This window comes from Pelmatolapia mariae, linkage group LG20, assembly GCF_036321145.2.
Source record: "Pelmatolapia mariae isolate MD_Pm_ZW linkage group LG20, Pm_UMD_F_2, whole genome shotgun sequence".
In the NCBI taxonomy this organism is placed as follows: Eukaryota; Metazoa; Chordata; class Actinopteri; order Cichliformes; family Cichlidae; genus Pelmatolapia; species Pelmatolapia mariae.
In genome coordinates this window covers 31154443-31176783 of record NC_086244.1, presented here as the reverse complement: position 1 = coordinate 31176783, position 22341 = coordinate 31154443, and the positions used below count along the sequence as shown (strand labels likewise).

The 22341-nt window shown below is 40.4% G+C and overlaps 1 protein-coding gene across 1 annotated transcript; it reads left to right on the top strand.

Moving 5' to 3' along the window:
- The first annotated feature begins 495 nt into the window (after positions 1 to 495).
- kif5aa (kinesin family member 5A, a) lies at positions 496 to 20953 on the top strand. The gene is made up of 29 exons (XM_063463916.1): positions 496 to 1123; positions 3929 to 4016; positions 4107 to 4180; positions 4378 to 4482; positions 4679 to 4727; positions 4859 to 4914; positions 5005 to 5092; positions 8952 to 9076; positions 9241 to 9345; positions 10059 to 10207; positions 10879 to 11027; positions 11189 to 11367; positions 11583 to 11651; positions 11850 to 12056; positions 13386 to 13532; positions 13631 to 13819; positions 14016 to 14133; positions 14258 to 14319; positions 14876 to 14985; positions 15218 to 15319; positions 15451 to 15511; positions 15601 to 15672; positions 16204 to 16308; positions 16583 to 16799; positions 16892 to 17066; positions 17267 to 17346; positions 17513 to 17552; positions 17829 to 17914; positions 18393 to 20953. Exons 1-28 carry the CDS (start codon positions 995 to 997, stop codon positions 17905 to 17907), a joined length of 3129 nt encoding a protein of 1042 aa, XP_063319986.1. The 5' UTR covers positions 496 to 994; the 3' UTR covers positions 17908 to 17914; positions 18393 to 20953.
- The last annotated feature ends 1388 nt before the right edge of the window (positions 20954 to 22341 follow it).

Below are 22341 nucleotides of genomic sequence, written 5' to 3'. Positions count from 1 at the left end.
ACATAAATAACATACGTGACTTCTCTAAAAGAAAAACCACAGTTCAATTTCAGTCAGTTTGCATAATACCAGATCCCTGCAAATAGCTCATATAGATGGTCCCTGTGTTTCTGCAGACAGGCCTTATTTTATGATGCTAAAATAGTCTAACTCCATAGTAGTTGTGTTGTTAGTGTTAATTACAGGTTTCTGACATTCAATGTGCTTTCTCGACATATTGCTGCATCACCCTGGCCTGTAATGCCACTTTAAGCTGAAGCTTACTCATCCCTTAATCAATAATCTCTCTTCCCCAAATGGTTTCATATGGCTTTCCAAGCAGTACAGTCATTCCTCGGATGAGAGCCAACAACTATTTGTGATGTATACGATAACAAAGTTATTCCTCGATCAGATGTGACGCCACACCTTGGGCCTTGGTGATGCTGAGGCTGTGGGTACCACTTTAAAGAGGCGGATGCAGACCACGCCCTTCCTCGGATTACAGATAGGAGGCGCTGTGGCGACCAAAGGAGGGCGATCAAGCAGCAGCTTTACCTCACTGCCCTTCCAGCAGCATCTCACCTTCAACCGGCCAGACGCACACCCACCGCCGCCCCTGCACGGAAAAGGACGAAACAACACAAAAGGAACCGACAAGCGAGAAACAAACCAGCAGGGGCAATCAATTCGCTTCAGAGCTCATTGTTTTAATGATGTAGGGGGTTGTTTTGCGCCTTGACATCCAATTTAGCTTGGCCGCCTCACTGCGACACGAAAACACAGTCCAGCTGCGCATAAATATATTATCGTCTCTCTGAGCCGGTAAGGGTAAGAAACAGGCCTGCCTATCCGCCATCCTCAGATCCGCCTCGATATAAAAGGACCGGATCCTGCGCGCATCACTCGCAGCTTATTCAGACGCACAGATCAGGCCCAAGATCTAATCGCCTCCAGCGTCAGCAGCATCTTTGCTCTCAGCAGAAAGCAGCATCCTCCACCTTGAATCTGCGCAATGGCCGATGCCCCAGCGGAATGCAACATAAAAGTGCTGTGTCGCTTTCGTCCTCTAAATCAGTCGGAGATTTTACGTGGGGACCAGTTCCTACCCAAATTCCAAGGAGATGACACCGTCGTCGTCGGGGTGAGTAAAAAGGAGCCGCTTTGTTGTCCAGGAAGGCCCTCCATCAATAAATCATCAGCCCGGCCCATCTGTTTGGGTTGTAGATCAGTAGGAAAACACAATATTCAGGGGAGGAACGGGGGACCCCCCCCCCCTCTTTTTTTTTTACCCTTAAATTGTCCTTTCACCTAGCATAACAAGTACACATGGCTTTTATGTAGCTAGTATTGATAAAATGCGCACTCTGGCCTCCTACATCAGCTGACTGAGGACTGCACCGTGCAGCTTATGAATGACACACATCAGGCCCATCATCATGCTTTCTTTAGTTTACCATCATTAACCATTTTATGGCACATTTATAAAGAGACATAGATGGTTACATGACATGTTCCAAACTGTATATGACATACACATTTAAGTTATTTTCCTATATAGGCCTGCATGAGAGATATAAGAGCCCTTAATTTATAAACTGTTACCTGTATATAAATGAAGGGAAATAAATGTAAAGTATTGCCCAGGATCATCTTTGCTTTTCATTTTATTTATTGATTTAAAATGTTTCTATTCTTATTTTTATTTTTTGCTGTGCCGAAGTAGAAAATGTGGCCTGTTTATATGCAAAACACAAGACTGAATTCATTTCTGTTGTGTTTATTACTCAGCAGATGCTCGAAGCAGTAAATGTTTCAGCTTTGAAGACAGATGAAGGGTGTTGGGTGGAACCAAACCTGAACAAGCCGTATATGTCTCATTTACTGTTTTTAAATTTCTTATTGAGGTTAAACAAACAAAAATTATGTCCCAAAATTATTTTTTATAGCCAACAATGTCATCTTAGTAGAGTGCCATTAACTGTCTGCCATATTCAGTATACGAGCCGCTGACTTCAAAGAAATATTTGTGCTTTTTCAATGTATTTATGTAGTTTTAGTATTTTAATTAAAGTACAAATGACTTATCTAATATGCAGAGGGAGGAATCATGTTGAAATCTTGTCTACCAGTAATGGAAATATCTCATCCTGACCTTCCTCTCTCCCCTCAGCATGATGCTGTACAGTAGAGCCAGAAACTGATCCCTCTAATTGCCCATAGAGATGATCAATAATCATTCAGTGAGCTCAGGCATCTCTGACTGACCTGCTTTATCTCCTTTCTGGCTCCACCTTTTTTGTGCCTCCCATTCTGGCTTTATCAACTATCTCATCCCGCTTTGGTGTTTTTCTCTCAGTCTTTTGTCGTTACTGTCTCAATACTCATCTCCATCTCCATCTCCATTTTTATGCCTCTTTGTGTGCCTCCATCCCTCCCAACCTCCCTCATCCTGGGACTGAATTGTCTCTCTGTTCAATCATGCTGGCGTGGGGGTGGCATGCAGATGAGTCAATTTGTTAATGACATTTTCTACGGCTCATGTTCTGGCAGCATCATTCTCCTTTGCTTTGTGGACTCTGCCTCAGATGGGATGGTGACATTCAGGGTTTTATTAGCCTGGTTTCTGCAGCCGTGCCTGTCTGGGCTGAGTCACTCGTCAGTGTCTCACACAGTGACTGTGGATTTTAGGAGGAACCAATCTATCATGAGGACAACGTTTGAAAAATACAAAATACAGACTCAATTTTAGACTTATATAAACAGGATATGAGCTTCATTTGGATGATTTTTGTCCCTTGTTTTTTTGCATTGTGTGCATACTTTAGTGCCCACCAGCTACCTGTTCATCATTAGGTTTTATGCTTGCATTTATTTAATACCTTTATAATAAGCCATAAGATATGCTCCTGTTTTCTGTTTCAGAGTGTGATGAATCTCTATTACTGGGCAGCAAACTCTGAGCATTTATCACTTTCAGCAATTAAACTGGAATTATTAAGCTAGAGTTTTGTTCCATTTAGCAGGTTAATGCTGAAGCTGGAGCCGAAACAGCTAGCCTTGGTCTGTTCAAACATTAAACTGTCAACTGTAATCGTCAGCTGTTAAGAAATTTGCTGTGCCCAACCAAGAATTAATTTAGTACTTAACCCACTTAGAAGTTTTCATATTTACATTTTAGTTTTAAAGGACCAAAATAACACCTATATGATACACATTTTGGCTTCTAATGCTAGAGATCTGCAACTGGCTTTGGGCTGTGCACGTCTCTCTCTTCCGGAAGATGATTAAATAAAATAATTATAAATATTTTGACTGAGTCGTGTTCTCTCTATTCAGTAAAAGAATGACAAGAACTAGATTTAATAGTATGGAGTACAATATACAGCATGATGCTAGAAATAAAGCATTTCAGTACGCCCAGCCAGTAATATGAAGATGCTACATCAAGTATGAAATATGTCTCTGACTTTTTTACTCTGTGGTATAAAACATCCACCAAGAGGCATTTTTACACAACTGCATTTTAGACTCTGTTTTATCTTTGATTTACACACGTACACCCACAGGACCTGATCGGCCAATGGAAACCCAGGCCGCGAAGCTCCTGGCACACAGTTTTGTGCTGATGTTAATGTCAGAGGAGGTTGGAGCAGTTACTGAGTCAGCAGAGTGTTGGAGACTTTTAAGCACTATGCACCTCAGCACTCGGTGACTCTGTTCTCTAATTTGTACGTGAGTGATTTAGAACATTCCTTCACAGATGTGGCCCAGTAAGAGTATGGATAATTTCATGGAAAAAGCAACTCTTATTAAACTTTTTATGTTTTAATGCACCATCATTCTTCCTTAATGCTTGGTCGGGAACAAAGGATGCGTTCATTTGAACCATTAGTTATACTTCAGCAGGATTTTATGACCTATTTGTTCTTGTTCCTTGTCTATGCAGGGAAAGTCCTATGTGTTTGATCGGGTGTTTCCAACCAACACCACCCAGGAGCAAGTCTACAACACCTGTGCCAAGCAGATCGTGAAAGGTATGGATGAGCTGCTAAATAAATTACAATTCTTCAAATTAATGAACGCATGTTGCGTAACCTCATTTTCTTGTTTTTTCTTGCTTATAGATGTGCTGTGTGGATACAATGGCACTATCTTCGCATATGGACAAACCTCCTCCGGGAAGACTCACACTATGGAGGTAAATTTTCTTTTAACGTTCATTTTTTTGAGCGTTGGGCTATTATGCTGATTCTTTGTTACATACCCATTTTTCCGCTTATTTATGGAATTTATGGAAATTTAAAGGCATTATTATAATGGAGGAAATATATCAAACTAGATTTTACTGTGTGGCTGTGTCTCACATGTAATTACATGCACAATTTCCTGTTGCAGGGCAAGCTGCACGACCCTCACCAGATGGGTATCATTCCTCGCATCGCCGAGGACATTTTCAATCACATCTTTGCCATGGATGAAAACCTTGAATTCCACATCAAGGTGTCACATTTGTTACATGCGTTGATGTCTTATCTTGTATTATGTTTATGTTTTTGTTTCACTGTGTTAAGCTTTGTTTGGACATGCCTTCTTTTAAGAAGTAATTTTCTGCAGGCGTGAAAACCCGCTTCAAACAATAATTCACTTAAAGGTTTTTTTTTTCCATATGAGGAAACTTTTTTTTCTTCTCCAACAGGTTTCCTACTTTGAGATCTATATGGATAAAATCCGTGATCTCCTGGACGGTTAGTATTAGAATAAATAACTCACGTCAATTTATTTTGATTTACCACTGTGATTAACAAGTGCAGCATTTTTTGTTTGCTCTAAAATATCCTCCAAAAAAGTCATTGATTTTCCTTTATTTACTTTTTAGTGACAAAGACCAACCTGTCTGTTCATGAGGATAAGAACAGGGTGCCATATGTGAAGGTAGGTGTCCTACCTGAATATCTGTTCATGGGCTGCATCAGGTAAATGATAATATGCTTGTCTCCTATTCCTCTCCTCTCCTCTCCTTAGGGATGCACTGAGCGCTTCGTTTCAAGCCCTGATGAAGTTATGGATGTGATCGATGAGGGCAAAAATAACCGCCACGTTGCTGTGACTAGTGAGTCTTTATCTTTGCATTACAGATGCATATGAGTAGTACAGTCCTGACTGATGTTTTCCCCCTATAATTTTTATATATAATACTGTAACAAAAAGACAAATCTAAATGTTTACTCTGTAACATTTCTGATTTCTTACTGCTCCATACCAGAATACCAGTTCTAGTTTCTCACTGTTGCTAATATTAGCTCTCAGGACTTGTTAGTGATGCATGAGATGGCAGCTGAGTTCATGTGGCCTGTTAATGTGTTATGTAATCAGCATGTTATTGTGCATTATCACAAAAAGCCTCACTCATTTTCACAGAAATGAGGTTCTGTTGTGTGCATTTCATAATGTGACGCAATTGTGAGAGATGAAGTGGTTTGTATGACAGTAACAAATCGGGAAAGAAAAATTTTATTTTAATAAAGTCATAACAAGCATCAGGAGCTTCTGCACTTTGCTCCTCCTGTAAATTTAATTGGTGTGCTTTGATTAGTGCTATTAAACTACCAAAACACCGGAAGCATAACTTGACCCTTTCTGTAATTCTAGTACTTTGTATCGACCTGAGTGCTGCTGACTCACACCTGTGTTGTCGGATAATAAAAATGTAAGCAACTGTGTCCAACATACAGATTTTACAGGTGAAGCTGATTATTTGGTCTCATGGCGTAAAATCTCACTGCAGTATATAATAAAAATAGCTAAAAATAACAGCTGAGCTTACTGCCACTAAGCCCTGGGATTTATTACTTTAACATTTCTGCAGAATTGTAACTATGTCTTAAATATTTAGCAAGATAGATTTGAACTTTTCTGCAGTTTTACTGAGCAAGTGTAAAACTTATTCTGGTCAGTAAGACAGATTTTATAGCAACAGAGATATTTAAAAAATAATAAAGAAACCCTGCTGATAAATATCGCTCCAAAAAATCACAACAGTGTGTGTGTGTGTGTGTGTGTGTGTGTGCGTTTTGCTTTTCTGTGAGTTGTGTGCTGACTCAGAACTGAACTCCACTGCAGACTAAAAAAAAGAATGAGGTCAGATCTGCTTTGGGATTCTGTGTCAAACAAAAAACATCAGCACTGCTTCACACTTATAAATCTCAGCCTGCACAGATCTCCGCCATTCAGAGTTAATGCATTCTGTGCCTCAGTGTGTGTGTGTGTGTTAGTACACACAAAGTCTTTCTGTGAAATCTTTTGAAAATGGGCTTTTCTGCAAAGTGATTGAAATGGATTTTTTAAGTTACCGCCTACTGCAGATCGTCTGTAGTTCAGAAATAAAGCAGTACATTTGTATGTTGATCCATTAGTTTGCTGTAAATGTGAAAAAATCTGGGAGACAGCGTGGACTAAAAAAGCAGCCATCTTGTCTTGTTATAATGGAATACTTGAAGTTTAGAAGTGATCATTTCCAACTTTTCAGGAGAACATTTGCCAACATTTTTCCAATCTTAGTGCTTTTTTTTAAAAACAGAGAATATCAGTTAAATCATTATACTTGTAACCGATATTATAAAGTTAATTGAGCTGTACTCTGGTCAAAAACACTTTATCTAGTGATGTGGAAGAATACAAATTCGTTCAAATTTTAATCTGCTGTTCTGTCGTTTTTTTAATGGCTTGTAATTCATTTTAACATTCCTCCTTCCTAGTGTGTGCCTTTAATTAACTGCAGTCAGCCTTCTTGTAAATAGTAATTTGATGATCTCAGCATGTAGGTAGTGTGGCAAGAATACGAATATAGGTCAGAGTAAAAAGTCCCATTCAGCATAATATAAATTAAATATGCCATGTGATAAAACAAATGAAAAAAGTGGTAAAAAGACTTTCTATCATCTAAGTCTTGAAACTGAAGACAAAGGACCAAAATTCCTGTAAAAACAGTAATATAAGATGTCTGTGCATGCAGTTATCACAGATTGCAAACATGGTAAAATATTCCAGAAATCTAATTCACTCATTTTCAATGCTAATACAGAGGTAAGCATCTTGGGCCACTTTATAGAGCCCTGAGACGTCAGATACGGTGTGTCAAGTTCTCCAAAGCTTTCCAAAGCTTCTGGAAAGTCAATAAAGCTGAAGGCTGTTTGTTGGGGTGATAATGTAGTAAATGGACTTAAAAACCTCCATGAAAAAACAAATCAATAGTCTGATGCAGAACAAAAAGTTGTGCTGCCCTGCTCTATAAGCCTTTTCTCATCCTTTGCTTGAAATTGCAAAGTCTCTCCATTCAAACAGTTTAAACCATTTTAAGCTGCCAGTATAAAAACAGGGAGTACATGTCAAAAAGCTAGTTTCTTGCTTTTTCCATAGTGTCGGTGGCTTCAGTCATCCATCCATTGAGCTGATTTGTGAGCAGTCTCTTAGCAGACAGGCTAATAAAACACTGTCTGACCCGACACACACACTTTCCACTGACCTGCAGCTTGCGCTCTGTCAGAAGAGTTCCTCCACTCAAACAAAAAGTGACAAAAACTTGTTTTTTCCTCATTTTTTAAGTCTTATCTATGTAGCATCCTCAAGCCGTTTAATAACAGCAGTATGTAGTACAAGTTAAAATAGTGTGTGGACTTTCTATTGTTATTTATTATTGGTTGTTTGAGGGAGAGATAATCGGCAAATTTCCTTATGAGGCACTTTAAATGGAAAGAATGTAGACATCAGTCATAGCAAAATATAGTGTGTCCACTAGTCTTAAAGGGTAAAAATGATCATTTATAACAATTTGTCCTGTAAAACAGCCTGGATGGAAACAGCAGTGGACAGGATTTGATATAGCCTGTGATGCTGAGCAGCACGGTGTTGTCTGCTTCCTGTCGATGGCTGCTGACTCACTGTGCTGCAGAACGGTGTGCTGATAACAGTTTGATGGGCCGACACTCGCCACTGCGCTGAGCTCATGCCCTCAGATATCATCTGCAGAGAAACCTGAACTCTGTCTGAGAGGCGAGAAGCTTTTAGATCAATGCTGTTTGATGCCTGTTCTCTGTGAAATGCTGACACCACTGTCCTGCAGTGATGGCTGGTCTGGTTGACAAAATGTGAAAGATTTAAGATCCACCCCTGAATTACTCTTTATTGATTGGTTATTTAAAAAATAAAAAGGTGAGCCCTAGAGAATGAAATGCATTGAAATGCCTGAAGCGAAGTCAGCCTGAGAAGACAATATACAAGTTTAGTATACAGTATACAAAATTACCAGAACTTTTTAGCCCATTGTTTGTAAATTTGGGCTATATTAGTTATCACCAACAAATGATGAGCTTGGGTTGTGGGTAATGCTCGGTTTTGACAAGGTAGTTTTTAAATAACTGTTCATTCTTAGTCCTGCGGTGTTACTGATGGGTTCCTTTGGGGTGACTTTAGTGGCACTCAGTTGTCTAAATGGGGTTTACATCATAGTAGCCATCGTGTAAAACACAAAAGTATTATTCCTTGACTGAGTTACTGTGTTATAATAACATATAGCACATAATACACAATTTTTCTTGATACAAAGACAACTTTTGAACAAAATGTTGGATAAAAATCTAGAAGCCACATTTTTTAAATTCATGTTGTTGGTCGTTAAAACATGATTAGGACTGAAGTGTAATAGTCTTCCATCAGTATTGTAGTTATTAAATAGATAGAAAATCAATTCTAGGACCTTTGTTTATTCCATTTTCTGCATTTCTACTTAATAGACTCAGTTAGTTGTAGTTAGTGTAGTTTGGTTAACTGTTGATTCTCAGTTGGGTGTAGTTGTGAGTGTGACTGGTTGGCTGTCTCTCTGTGTTAGGCTCTAGCCCTCCTGTGACTCTGAATTGGATAAGCGGAAGAAAATGGATGTTTCTCTGAATGTTGTGTTGTCGTTGTTTGTGTAGACATGAATGAGCACAGCTCTCGTAGCCACAGCATCTTCCTGATCAACATCAAGCAGGAGCACGTGGAGACGGAGCAGAAGCTGTGTGGAAAACTGTACCTGGTGGATCTGGCTGGCAGTGAGAAGGTATGAAAGACTCAGTGTAAATGAAGCTGCTTGTAATGACTAATGTGTGATTATTTTACATTATTCTTTGTTTACATTGCAGTTTTAGTTAATGAGTAAGCCTGTTTTTCCATCACATTCTCCGTTCTTTGATTTCATTCGCTCCCTGTTTTTCTTTAATCCAGGTCAGTAAGACCGGAGCTGCAGGTGCCGTCCTGGATGAGGCTAAAAACATCAACAAGTCTCTCTCGGCTCTCGGAAATGTCATCTCTGCCTTGGCTGAGGGCACGGTGAGCTATTTTCACTCTTTCTACTATCTCCATGGGACGGTGTGCCTCAAAAATAACAGTTTGTGATTTACAGTAAAGGATTTGTATTTTTAAGCTGGGCTCCTCCGCCTTTGACTTTGATGTTAAACTTTTTTAGGAACATAGAAGAACGGTTTATACTTCCAGCTTCGATTTCTATATAAGGAGTCAATTAAACTGAAATTTAAATACAGAGAAGAATAATTAGGTTTTCCACCAGTGAACCTTATTTTTATTCTAGAATAAAAAAACTGAAACATGTGTAATTCACTCTCTACATTATAAAGTGTTTTGTTTACCTCATTTCTAACACACATGGACACCAACTGTCTGCCTGTTGACCTGCTCAGTACCCACACTCATGATTTTTCTCTTTCATTCCTGCCAGCTCAACAGATTTGGCCATGAAATGCCAAAACTATGCCTGCTAATTTTCAGTGTAGTTGGATATGGCACAACCAATCTGGCACGTTAAAAAGCAGTTCCAGTCCTGGTTAAGAATCCAAACTGCAAAAGCTGAGAGGCAATGTTTGCTGAATTTATGCTGATGAATTTTTGCACGATTAAAATTAAATCAAGAAGCAAATGAAGGATTGTTCTGGCAGTTCTTTTGCTTTATCTTGCTCGGTTTTCTCTTGATCTTTTTCTCTTTTCTTCTAATCACCCTCTCTCATCATCCCTACTCTGTCCTGTAGAAAACTCACGTGCCGTACCGTGACAGCAAAATGACCCGCATCCTGCAGGACTCCCTCGGCGGTAACTGTCGCACCACCATGTTCATCTGCTGCTCTCCCTCCAGCTACAACGATGCTGAGACCAAGTCAACTCTGATGTTTGGACAACGGTAGATGCCTCTGTGGATTTAAATCACACGTCATGTTAGATATTTATTTCTAAACCAGTAAAATGTGTTTTGCTTCTTCACATGCAGACATATTTTTTAGCATGAAGTAGTGTAGTTATACAACATTAACCCTTCAAAAACATGATTTCAACAACATATTGTCACCTTAACCTACTTGATATGATACTCATACTTGACTTCAAATGTAGATTTACACATGACAATTAAATAGTCCAATCTCAGGTTCAGCAAGAAGTAGAGGGACATATAAAATAACAGGTAAATATGATAATTTAGCTCCTAAAATAGCAGGTAAACTAGGAAATGTGTTTATACTGTGTTTATGTGTTGTCACATTTTTCAGCAGGGAAGATTATCCTTTAAAATCAGGGCAACAAACTACTTTGGGCATGACCTAAAAAACCAATACAGTCTCAGATACCTACTGATGTGGCTCTTGTACGTTTGTTTTTATTCCACAAAGCCAAGGAAGGATTTGAAGACTAAACTATTACCTGATATTTTAAAAAATGTGAAGCATTATTTGCTTTTTGTGACTGTTAAATTTCATGTTACCTTGGGGTCATATTACAACTGTAAAGCTGAGTTTTTGGACAGTTTTTGGACTCAGTAGGACTGTTGAACATAACATAATCAGCCCTTTCTCACAGCGCCAAGACCATCAGGAACACCGCCTCAATCAACCTGGAGCTGACAGCAGAGCAGTGGAAGAGGAAGTATGAGAAGGAGAAGGAGAAGAACAAGACCCTGAAGGAGACCATTCAGAAGCTGGAGTCGGAGCTCAACCGCTGGAGAAACGGTCAGAACAAATATAGGTGTTGGTGGGTGGCGGGTGGGGTGTGTGTGTGTGTGGGGAGGGGACTTCAAGGCTGCGTACCTCCAACTCTTCTGTGCTGACATTGCAAACTAAAGTGCAACATTGTAATGTGTCTTCTTTGTTCACTTTTTCCTACCCTTTAGGAGAAGATGTGCCCGAGACTGAGAGGACTACATCGGAAATAGTGACCCGTATCGAGTCTGTGGAGGAGCGTCCCGTTTTGGACAATGACACCTCCTCCATTGTGGTTCGCATTTCTGAGGAGGAGCGGCAGAAGTATGAGGAGGAGATCCGCAAGCTGTATAAGCAGCTGGATGATAAGGTTCTTGCATACATTCCTCACACAGTTCCTTCAGTCTGTTGCTCTTAGCTGTTTTGCATGGTAAAAACAATGGTGTACGTTTTATAATCGAAACAAAATGTTTTCAGGGTGTTGTTCACTTCCATTTAATGTTTAATTATTGATTTATATATTGGAGACATCCAAGTGACCGAGTATGGGCTTTTTGTGTTTATGATACCATCATGTGTGTGCAGGATGATGAGATCAACCTTCAGTGCCAGCTGGTGGAGAAACTGAAGCAGCAGATGCTGGACCAGGATGAGGTGAGATCACACAAACTCAGTCACACAAACATATCCACACTGTATGAGCGCGCATGCTGTGAGTGTGAGGATACTTGTTAATTCCAAAATATAAGCTTTAAGCAGCTTGTTTTCTTTCTAAGATCTTACCTTAATGCTCACATTTGCCTCTATCTTCCTTGCTATCTCCCATTCTTTTTATTACCTCCCATTCTTCAGCTTCTGGCCTCATCCAGGGGTGACGGGGACAAAGTCCAGGCTGAACTCGGCAGGCTGCAGGTGGAGAGCGACTGCGCCAAGGCTGAGGTGAAGGAGGTGCTGCAAGCTCTGGAGGAACTGGCCATCAACTATGACCAGAAGAGCCAGGAAGTGGAGGAGAAGGGCCTGCAAAACCAGCTGCTGGCTGAGCAACTGTCCCAGAAAATGGTAAATTTTTGGAGTGCGACAGATTTACTGAGACAAACAGAACGGGATCTGAATTCAGAGACAGGAGGTGGACCAGAAGGATCCGCTTGCTTCGTCGTTGCACTGCAGAGACAAGCACCTGTTGTAGCAGCACCGCGAGGGGAAAACACTGCAGGAGTTGTATAGGAGTCAAAAATTGTTTGATTTTATGCCTGAGTTACCAGTATTGTTATGTCTAAAAGATTTTGAACAGTGAAATAATTTTTGTAATTATTCTCTGTACATCACCATAGTAGATGTAAAATCAAATAACCTAGTTGGCATTAAAGTGCAGACTTTCAACTTTAATGCCAAGAGTTTAAAAGAACTAGCAGTACCCCCTTTTCAAAGCCTCTTCCCTCATTATTCAATTTTCTGATGAAATATATGGCGCTGATTCCAAGTGTTGAATTACATTTTATAGCTTTTCACTGGAACTCTCAATACGAGGTCCCGAGAGCTTTCAGTGCAAGTAAAGAAGGCCATAATTAGGCTGAAAACCCATAAAATTAACCATCAGTTAAAGTATGAAGGAGAGAAATAAGCTTGTGATTCAGGCCACATCACATTCTCTCTGAGGCCAATGCTATGACTGCCAGTGGAACCAGGTCACTAGTGTTTATTGATCATGTGACTGCTGATAGATGTAGCAGAATGAATCCAAAAGTCTACAGGCCTATACTCTCTGGTGATTGGACAGCCTTTCACAATACAAATGGATAATGACCCAAAGCAGCAGCTGAAGGTGAAGCTGCTAAAGCTGCTAAGTAAAGACCTGACAGAGCATCTCAAGGAAGGAAACACAGCATTTGGTGGTTGGCTGGAAATGATTTTCATCCAATTATTAAAAACAATGCTTTGGTTTAAAATGATTTTAGTTTGTACAATTACTTCTGTGCCTCTGAAAGTGGGGGACTGGATAAAAATGGCTGTAATTCCTAAAAAGTAAATGCAATGCTTTTGTTGAACTAGGTAAATTTAAGCTGAAAGCCTGCACTTCAATCACATCCTGATAATAATAACATTGTGTCATTGTCCAAGTATTTATGGACCTTAATGTATCTCACACTAAACGGTAGGCGGCACCACAGCAATACGATAAGTTTAGAGCTCTGTGGTCTTGAGTATGACTCATTAGTATTCCTCTCATACAGTAAATCTTAATCTTAATCTTGACTTTCTTCCAAAGTTTTTCAGCCAGTCTACAGATTTTTCATTTGTGTATTTTTAATGAAGGTCCAGATGCAGTTAAAATGTTTTCTGACAAAGGCTTTAGTTCTCCTTGGGTGCTCACCTTATTTTATTTTACAGGCCAGTCTGATGGAGCTGGAGGCAGAGCTGTCTCGTATGCAGGAGGTGAGCGGTCAGCAGCGCAAACGCATAGCTGAGGTCCTCAATGGGCTGATGAGGGACCTCAGCGAGTTCAGCTCCATCGTGGGTAATGGGGAGATAAAGCTGGTGAGCACGATCACAGAGGTTTCATTTAGAGTATCAAGCACCGATGGAGAAATTCCTGTCAACAAAAAAAAAAATATTGCTTTCATTTTCACCCTTAGCCAGTGGAGATCAGTGGTGCAATCGAGGAGGAGTTCACTGTGGCCCGCCTCTACATCAGCAAGATCAAGTCGGAGGTGAAGAGCATGGTGAAGCGTTGCCGTCAGCTGGAGAACATGCAGCTGGAGTGCCACCGCAAGATGGAAGAGACTGGAAGGGAGCTCTCCTCCTGCCAGCTCCTTATCTCTCAGGTAAGAGATAGGATATGATGGGGCATCACAAAATAGAGTGAAATTGATGAGTTATGAGAACATATGTGGGCGTGATATAAAAAGAAACAGACAGAATGTAGAAAATAATATATCTAAGATATCTCTTCTTGTTAGCAGAGATTGAGTTATTATGTCTCTGATGTCCTGGGGTGGGGCGACACTTGTCTTTTTACAGCATGAGGCAAAGATCCGCTCTCTGACAGAGTACATGCAGAGTGTGGAGCAGAAGAAGAGACAGCTGGAGGAGAGCCACGACTCCCTGAGCGAGGAGCTGGCCAAGCTGCAAGACCAGGGTAACACAGAAACACACACACACGTACACACAGAAAATCATGGTGTAAAAATATTAATATGTGACTAAAACCTTCGCTGAAATTGTTCATACTGGTTGAATCTGTTATTTTATGCTTCTATAAGATAACTCCCTGCTTGAGGAGAAGGATGGAGAGAAAGGTGAGACTGAGGATGGAAATGTGAAGGTAAGAAGCCTCGTTAGGAAAGAATTTAATGCAGAGCACTGAGTACATTTCTGACATTGGGTCCAGTACACATTCAAAGTGCATATTACTCCAGTCTGACCTGGTATTTTTGGGCTTTTAGCGGGATCTATTATGGTGACCGCGCTCACTGTGCTTAGCAGAGACTTTTTGCTCATTTTCAGTTTTTAATGCAAAGGTGATTGAAGTAAATATTGGACTCTCAGAACAGATGTGCTACTTTTTGTCCTTAATCATCAGCATATCTAGTTAAGGGCAATGATGTCCCAATTGAAGACAGCAGCACAATAACGACAATTTAACACATGTTGTGTTGGTCAGTGGTCTCATTTCTTTCTTTCTTTCTTTCTTTCTTTCTTTCTTTCTTTCTTTCTTTCTTTCTTTAACCATATTTAGGGCACAGTTTAACACAACATGTGTGAATAACACAAACAGTGTGTGTGTGCAGGATTTTAACACATTCTTTTTGAAAGTGTGAGATTTTATAGGTCAGCATCTTTAAAGAGGCGCGCTTCCTTTTTTGTTTTTCCTTTTCCAGAAAGCTCTTCGTCATCAGGGAGAGTCCCACCGTGGTCTCCACCACAAGCAGCTGGCCCGCCTGCGGGATGAGATCAATGAGAAGCAGAGGATTATTGATGATCTCACTGAGTCTGTAGTCATCTTTATTTGTTTTACATACATGTTTTTTATTTCTTATTCCTTACATGCTAACACTGTTAAGGATGACAGTATATTAAAAGTACACAGAAATTTGCTGTTATATGTCAAACAGTCCTGTTTGATGTGTATTGAAGTATTTTAATGCTGTTTCCCGTTTCTCTTGCTGTCTCTGAACATGTGTTTTTTTCCTTGTTTGTGTTTTTATATCTCATGCATGCAGTCGTAACTCCAAACTGGAACTGGAGCTGGCTCAGGTCCGCGCTGACTTCGAACGCCTGAAGAGCCAGGATAGTACCAAGAGCGAACGCCTGGAGGAGCTCTCGTAAGTGTTCAGGGGTCATTTTGTTCTCAGATTCCAATAGAGGGCACTCAAAACGATACATTAATATGATATGTTATGATAAAGATAAGACATATTCTTATCTTTAATGATGCTTCTGCTTTTTCTGTCAGATTCCTGCACGAGCGCCATGAGCAGACCAAACAGGACTTGAAGGGTCTGGAGGAGACTGTCGTGAGTAAAACAGACTATCACTACCTCTCTGCTTCATATTTCACATCATCCACAGATGTCTACCAATCTAACCTCCATCTGTCATCCAGGCCCGCGAACTCCAGACCCTCCACAACCTGCGCAAGCTGTTCGTTCAAGACCTCACGTCGCGAGTTAAAAAAGTAAGGCATCGACTCATAAATTAAAGGAATTCATTTTTTAAAATCACACTAAGAGGGTTTTAAGGGGTCTGTGACCTTAATATTGCCTGCTAAACCTGAGTAGGAAAAACAATAGCATCCTTAATCCCTCTAATCCGCTTCAATATTTGATATGTTGCATGAAGAAATGTCCTTTCTGGGTTTAACTAGACACAGTCATTTAGTCAAACAATCCATCATGGGTGTCGCCATACGGAATGAACTGTTCATGTTTTTGGTCAGATTTTGTAAAATTTTTTGACTAAAGTTTGTACTGATTAAAAAAATTCTTAAGCTTTTAAAAAAGCAGAACAGCTGGGACAAAAGGCCTGCAGAGAGCTGAGATCAGACAGCTTCAAACCCAATTTTAAGCTCTTCTTTTAGTGGTAGATTAACTAAAATTTAAAAGAAAAAAACTTCTGTCAGCCTCACCTTAACCCCTGCGGGTATTACAGTCATTTGGGACAAAATAAAATCTCACCCTTTGTCTCCGTTTTTTGTTTTCCTCTGCAGAGTTCCGAAATGGAACCTGATGATAGCGGGGGGTCTTGCACCCAGAAGCAGAAGATTTCCTTTCTTGAGAATAACTTGGACCAGCTTACAAAGGTTCACAAACAGGTGAATGACCCAGAAATGAGAGCAGTTACAAGTTTTACTGATGCAAACCTGCGCTGCAGACGGGCTTGGATTAGATCTCAGTTGCGGTTGTGGTGGTTTGTTTCTTAGCCACAAAGCAGTTTTGGAGGATAATTAAAATGCTGCACAAGCTGCACATTCTTGTACACAAACTTAATGCATATAGCATAGAATGCGATTTTGAATACACAGAACTGTATTATGTCCAAAAGGCACAGTTTGTGAATGAATTAATCAGACTGAAAATTCTCTCCAGCTGGTTCGTGACAATGCAGATCTGCGCTGTGAGCTTCCAAAGCTGGAGAAACGTCTTCGGTCTACTGCTGAGAGAGTTAAGGCCCTGGAGACTGCACTGAGGGATGCCAAAGAGGGCGCCATGATGGACCGTCGTCGCTACCAGCAGGAGGTTGACCGCATCAAAGATGCAATGAGGGCAAAGAATGCCATGAGGCGCCCCCATGCAGCACAGATCGGTACTGCACTTCCTGATGCTTAATTCTGCAGCCCAGTGATCCAGTTTTGTTGCAGCTGTACCCTGTCTTACATCGCTTTTTCATCCCAACAGCTAAGCCGGTGAGACCAAAACAGCTGACCGTTTGCTCTCCCACCAACCCGTTCTACGCCTACATCCGTGCTACTGAGCACGCCAACACCTACAGCAATGCCCTCTTCCAGAGTAACGCGACACCACAGCAGTCCACCAGTGTCAGCTGCAATCCCAACTCTGTCCAGAACAACACGTGAGTTTAAATCAGTTTTCTTCTTCTTTTCCAGGCAGATAGTAGATAGTAAACACACGTTATTATGATTTTTAAGGTCACTGAGAATCTGCATTGATCTTAAAAATGAAGCATCCTGTTTTGTTCAAGTTTGCTGCTGAATGTGAGGCCAAATGTATAATTGTGCATGTCTATGGTTTCTTCTGTGGGGTTTTCCACAGAGTTTCCACAGCACTGGGCTACAGAGCAGGAAGATATAATGGGGACATACTGGAATCCTACCCACTCAACATTGACAACGGTAAGTGCAATCTAAATGTGTGTGTGTGTGCGTGTTTGCGTGCACCTACTATGGCACTTCTGGTAGTTGTGCTTTAACACGATACAAATATTGTCAGCAGCTCAGTTTTTCTTATTTTTAATGCTACTGCAAACAAATTGATAAAACTATGTCTTGTTTCCAACAGGTAACAGCATCAGTGAAGCCAGAGACATTAATGATAACAGGTGAGGACATCAGTCGCAGTTTCTCTTGTTAGTTTGGCTGCTTTACTTAATTTTATTAGATGAAGTGTGCAGTTTGAGTGCAATCCATTTTTTTAACCACTTATCGAGTACAGGATGGCTAGTATGCATCCCAGCTTTACACTGGGCCAGAATCACAAATTAACTTAATGTGGATTTTTGTGGATTGTTGGAGGAACCAGTTGGAGTGATAAATGGTACATAAGGGTGATATATATTTGGTTATGCAGTGCTGTTTTTGTGTATCTGCGTTAACAGGAGTGACGTTCACTGTGGCAGCGAGGTGGATGATTCAAACAGGCACTACATGATTCAGCAGGAGACTGCTGCAAGTTAATACCTTGGTAACTAACAAAGTCTACTGAGTCATAAACACAATTTTAGCCTTATATCGCTGCGGACACTCGCTGACACTTCATTCTCAAATCCCCTACCTTAACAGTCATAACTCAAAGCCTAATCCTCATCAGTATACTGTATTTTTGAGGGATTATCATAAAATAATCCTAGAAAGAGGAGGAAATATCAGCGTATGGTCTCCTTGCTACAACTGCACCTGCTTCCTAACAAGTCCACCACTGTAGACAGTGTAAAACATGAGTATCATAGCTGAGAAAATCAGTCTACAAGCTGTCACTATTTGTATAATAGTTTGCAGATGCACAATAGATGCTAATCATACTGATCTAATGTGTTCAAACAAACACAACAAATCTGCTTTAATGGCAAAAATTCCTAAAAGTTAGTTCATAATCATCAGTAGAGCTTTGAATTGACTTCCCTTTCTCTGAACTCTAACTTCCTGTTACTGTCTCTTTGCAGAAGATGACCAAACACTGTACCCGTCCACCGGACCCTCCCCTCCCATTTGCATGCAGCCTGGCCCCCTCAACCCTGCACTGCATCACCGATAATGATGACAACCAAGATCTGTAGCCGTGTAGTCTTCTAATTAGTTGAAGCCTTTTCCTGCTCCAATGGTGAACACTTGCCCTCAGGTTTGGGGTCCGGTCCTTTTCAGTTCAATCAGGATTAAATCCGATATTTTTAATCAAGGAACGCCCCCAGCCAATCAATTTTTCACCACATGCCACTGATGCTGATCACCTCTCGGGGTGGTTGAACTGAAACGGGGCTGACCCCATATCTGATCAGTTAGTACACACATGTTGTAAATAATAGTGCCGTATACTCCAGTAGAGGTTTTTGACCAGCAACTGTTTGTGTGAATGCACAGCCTTCCCCACTCCCTGCACACATCTTCTTAAGGGCATCATATGGATGACATACTGTAGGCAGACATGACCTTTTTCTCTGTCATAAATAAGAGTATAGTATGCAACACCAGCTTGTAACAGAAGACTCACACACTGCGTGCATGTCGCTTAGCGGGTTAGCTTTCCAATCTTTGCCTGTGTCATGAGTCCAGTCGGGGAGCTGGTATGCTGCGAGTCAAGTCTGATCGACTTCGACAGATGTCAGAAAGAGAGAGCGGGTTTCCATTAATCCTGATTGTGGTTTCAGAGCTTTAGGTTATCTTTTGATATCAAAATCTGAGTCCAAGACTTTTTTTTTGATGTTGTCATTGTGTTTTAAACACATTATATTGCAAAATGATACCTGGATCCTTTCTTTTAAGGTAAGAGATGAGTAGAAAAAAAATACGTGAGGGGAAACCCAGCTCAATCAAACCGTCTGTAGTGAGAAATCCTTTTGTAAATGCTTGGATACAATGAGGTTGGAGTCTTTTGATGCACTTTTTCATTCTGGATAATGATGCCCACGTTCCATTTAATGTGGCCCCTTCCCCACGTCAAACTTTATGAGTCTTCTAACCAAGCCTTAATATGAATTGACTTCTCATGATCAAACTCACACACATTCTCTGCAAACATTTGTAACTACTACCTCTAGAGCTGCTTATTATATAAACTTATAACTTTATGATAAGATATCATCCTTGCAAATACAGAATGAGGACGGATCTTAGAGTTTCTACAGAAAGTTGCAACTTTAGAAAACCCCACCTGTAAGTAGATTGAAACGCTCTGATCAGAGCTGTCGTTATCTCTTCCATAAGTTCATTCATTCATGCCCATTTTCTGTCTCCATCTTGTCACAGGATCAGAGCTGGGCTAAAATAGGGGCTCGCAAAAATCATTAAGATTAAGATGCTGTTTACATCTTCTAATTTAAAGTTGTACAGGCCTTGTTTGAATTTGGATCTCTAAATGTGATGTGAAAACATATCAACATTTGGCAAATCCATGGATTCTGTTTAGTGGTTCAATTTTGTTTCAAAAGTCCAGCGGTTGGGGAGGTTTTGCAGGTGAGTCTCCAGCTGAGCAGCCACCAGTCTGGAGCACTTTGACAGGTTGTGCTGTTATTCTTCTGTGAGAAATCCTGACCAGCCAATCAGGATGGAAGAAAGCAGCGTTGCTTTGGCGTGTAACGGACAAGTGGATGTTTTTGCATGAAGGTGAATCGCTGAATAAAACCAGTAAAAACTGAAAATGTTAGTTTGATGTTATGCTTTTAGCAGAATAAAAGGGATTAAAGTGAATCTGGTGTCACACTTTACAGGGTAATTAATCCTACATTTTATTCTAATTTATTTATGGGTTTTTTGTTGTTTGGTTTTTTTTTTTAAATATAACCAGATTTGTTCCCAATGTAAAATATCCAAAGCAGGAGTGTTCTCATTTATGCGATCCCTAATCTTTCTCGTGTGTGTGATCATTCGTGACAGCACCGCTCAGCCTGATGCTTTTACCGGCATTAACAACATCTCAGGGCTTCACATTCCCAATCATAGCTACCATGGTCCAGCCCCATTGTCTTCCTCCTAACCCTAGACTTAAAACTATATGACTGCTGATAAACAATCAGATCCGTTTGTCCTAGTGAAAGCTAAGCAAAGGAAGGGGATTAAAAGATAAATCTTACTCTAACATAACAGAATTGTACATACAGCATCTCTTTTCTCACACGTTACATTCAAAATGTAATAATCTCCTGGTCAGACCCTACTGTGGACCCTCTATTGGACATCATGTTTTAAGTGTAATAAATCAGAATTTAGAGGGGAGTGTGTACTATATTGTTACCTGTTATCTGATTTGAACATATCTAAATACATGTGCTATATATTGTTAATCCTGTAAGTACAATAGCGTGCAGATGACATAGTAAAATGCAAAAGAAATGCGCACGCTCTCTTTGTTCAGACAAATGTTTGTTTTATTTATTTCTGTATGCCTATAGTGTAGCGTCAACATGAATATGTGAAGAATCACCGGGCAAAAATCTCTGTATATATCGACTCATCACTATGCTGTATTGTATGTGTTGTAGTAAAAAGTTCAATAAACTTGTAGAAAGGAGTGTGTCGAAGCGAGTCATTTGGGTCCGGAAAGCTTCTGAGGCAGTCCCACACTGACAGACGAAAATGGCGCCACCTAGTGGATGGAAACGTATCTTTAAATGTGAATGAAAAGCAACTTTTTTTTCACTGTTCTGTTTGAAAACTGAGATGGGTTGATGTGACTTTGAGTTGTTTGTACAATGCCTGAAGAGGAAATGAATTCACTGTGGAAGGATCCTCTGCCAAAAACAATGATATGAAAATGACGTTTGGAAGTTGAAAAAAAAGTGGAGATTCACTGATATCCTCCCACACCAAAACCATGCTGAGTGGAGTCATGGTAAAGTCAGTATAGATCAGTACGCTAACGACTGTATTGTCCTTTAGATGATATTCTCCGTATGAACCCGGCTTCACACACATTTGTCAAATTCTGTTCAAGTGATGGAAGCTCACTCTGCAGAGAAACTTCCTTTGTGGACTCCTATAATAAGCTGCTGTTCATCTTTCCCACGAGAAAGGAAGCAGTGATGTAAACAGCAGTGGCATGTGAAGCATCTTCAGACTGTACTGCGGGGTGCGTGAGAGAGAGAGAGATGTCCTTATAATAACACACCTTCAGTTGATGGTGAAGTGACTTTTTTCTGCACCAGATCACATAAGATTAAAGTGAATAAAGTGCACTTTAATCTGGGAAATCCAATGGTAAATAATTACTCAGTGCGCTTTTTACTTGTTTCGGTTTGTGGAATAAAGTTTTTTTTTATTGTTATTATTATTTGTGATATTTTCATCTTTTAGTGGGAAAACTGTGGGGGGACTGCTGCTGTTGGTGTGTGCATGCGTGCTGGGTCCTCTACAACCTCTGACCTAAAGAGGAAATGAATTTTCAAATGACATCACGAAAGGGACTTACCACAGCACATAGTGTGATAAGGGAGAGAGAGAGAAAAGATCGGGATTAGTATTATACACGATCTATAAATCGCCTTGTGAAATAAAAAAGATACATTCTCATGTCAATTGAAGGTATTTCATTAAATGCTTGTTTTGCATTTCATTTCTCTTTTTTGACGACTGCTTGTGTGCATGAAAAATAAAAGCAATTTAAATTTCATTGATTGATTATCCTTATAAGGACTAAAACCATCCACAGCCATTGTGGACAAGTGCTGCGCAGAGAATCTTTTTTTTTTCGTGTTTGGTTTCACCCACTTCTCATTCCCAGCTACTCTGTGCGCTTGCTCGCTGCGTGCTCTCGCTCCCCTGTGGATCAGTTGAGACTGAAGCACCAGGAGGACCGTGCGCTGCTGACCCGGTCAACAGGAACCGGCAGGAACCCTCCACACCTCCAGGAGGACACGCAGAGACACCGACAGAGAGACAACTCACAGGTTCAACACCGCA

Bases quoted from the DNA above. Each gene is read 5' to 3' on its own strand.
- kif5aa (XM_063463916.1), top strand. From the start codon at position 995: ATGGCCGATGCCCCAGCGGAATGCAACATAAAAGTGCTGTGTCGCTTT. The intron at 4,728-4,858 runs GTTAGTATTAGA...TTTACTTTTTAG, and splicing joins AATCCGTGATCTCCTGGACG to TGACAAAGACCAACCTGTCT. The intron at 15,512-15,600 runs GTGAGTAAAACA...TCTGTCATCCAG, and splicing joins AGGGTCTGGAGGAGACTGTC to GCCCGCGAACTCCAGACCCT.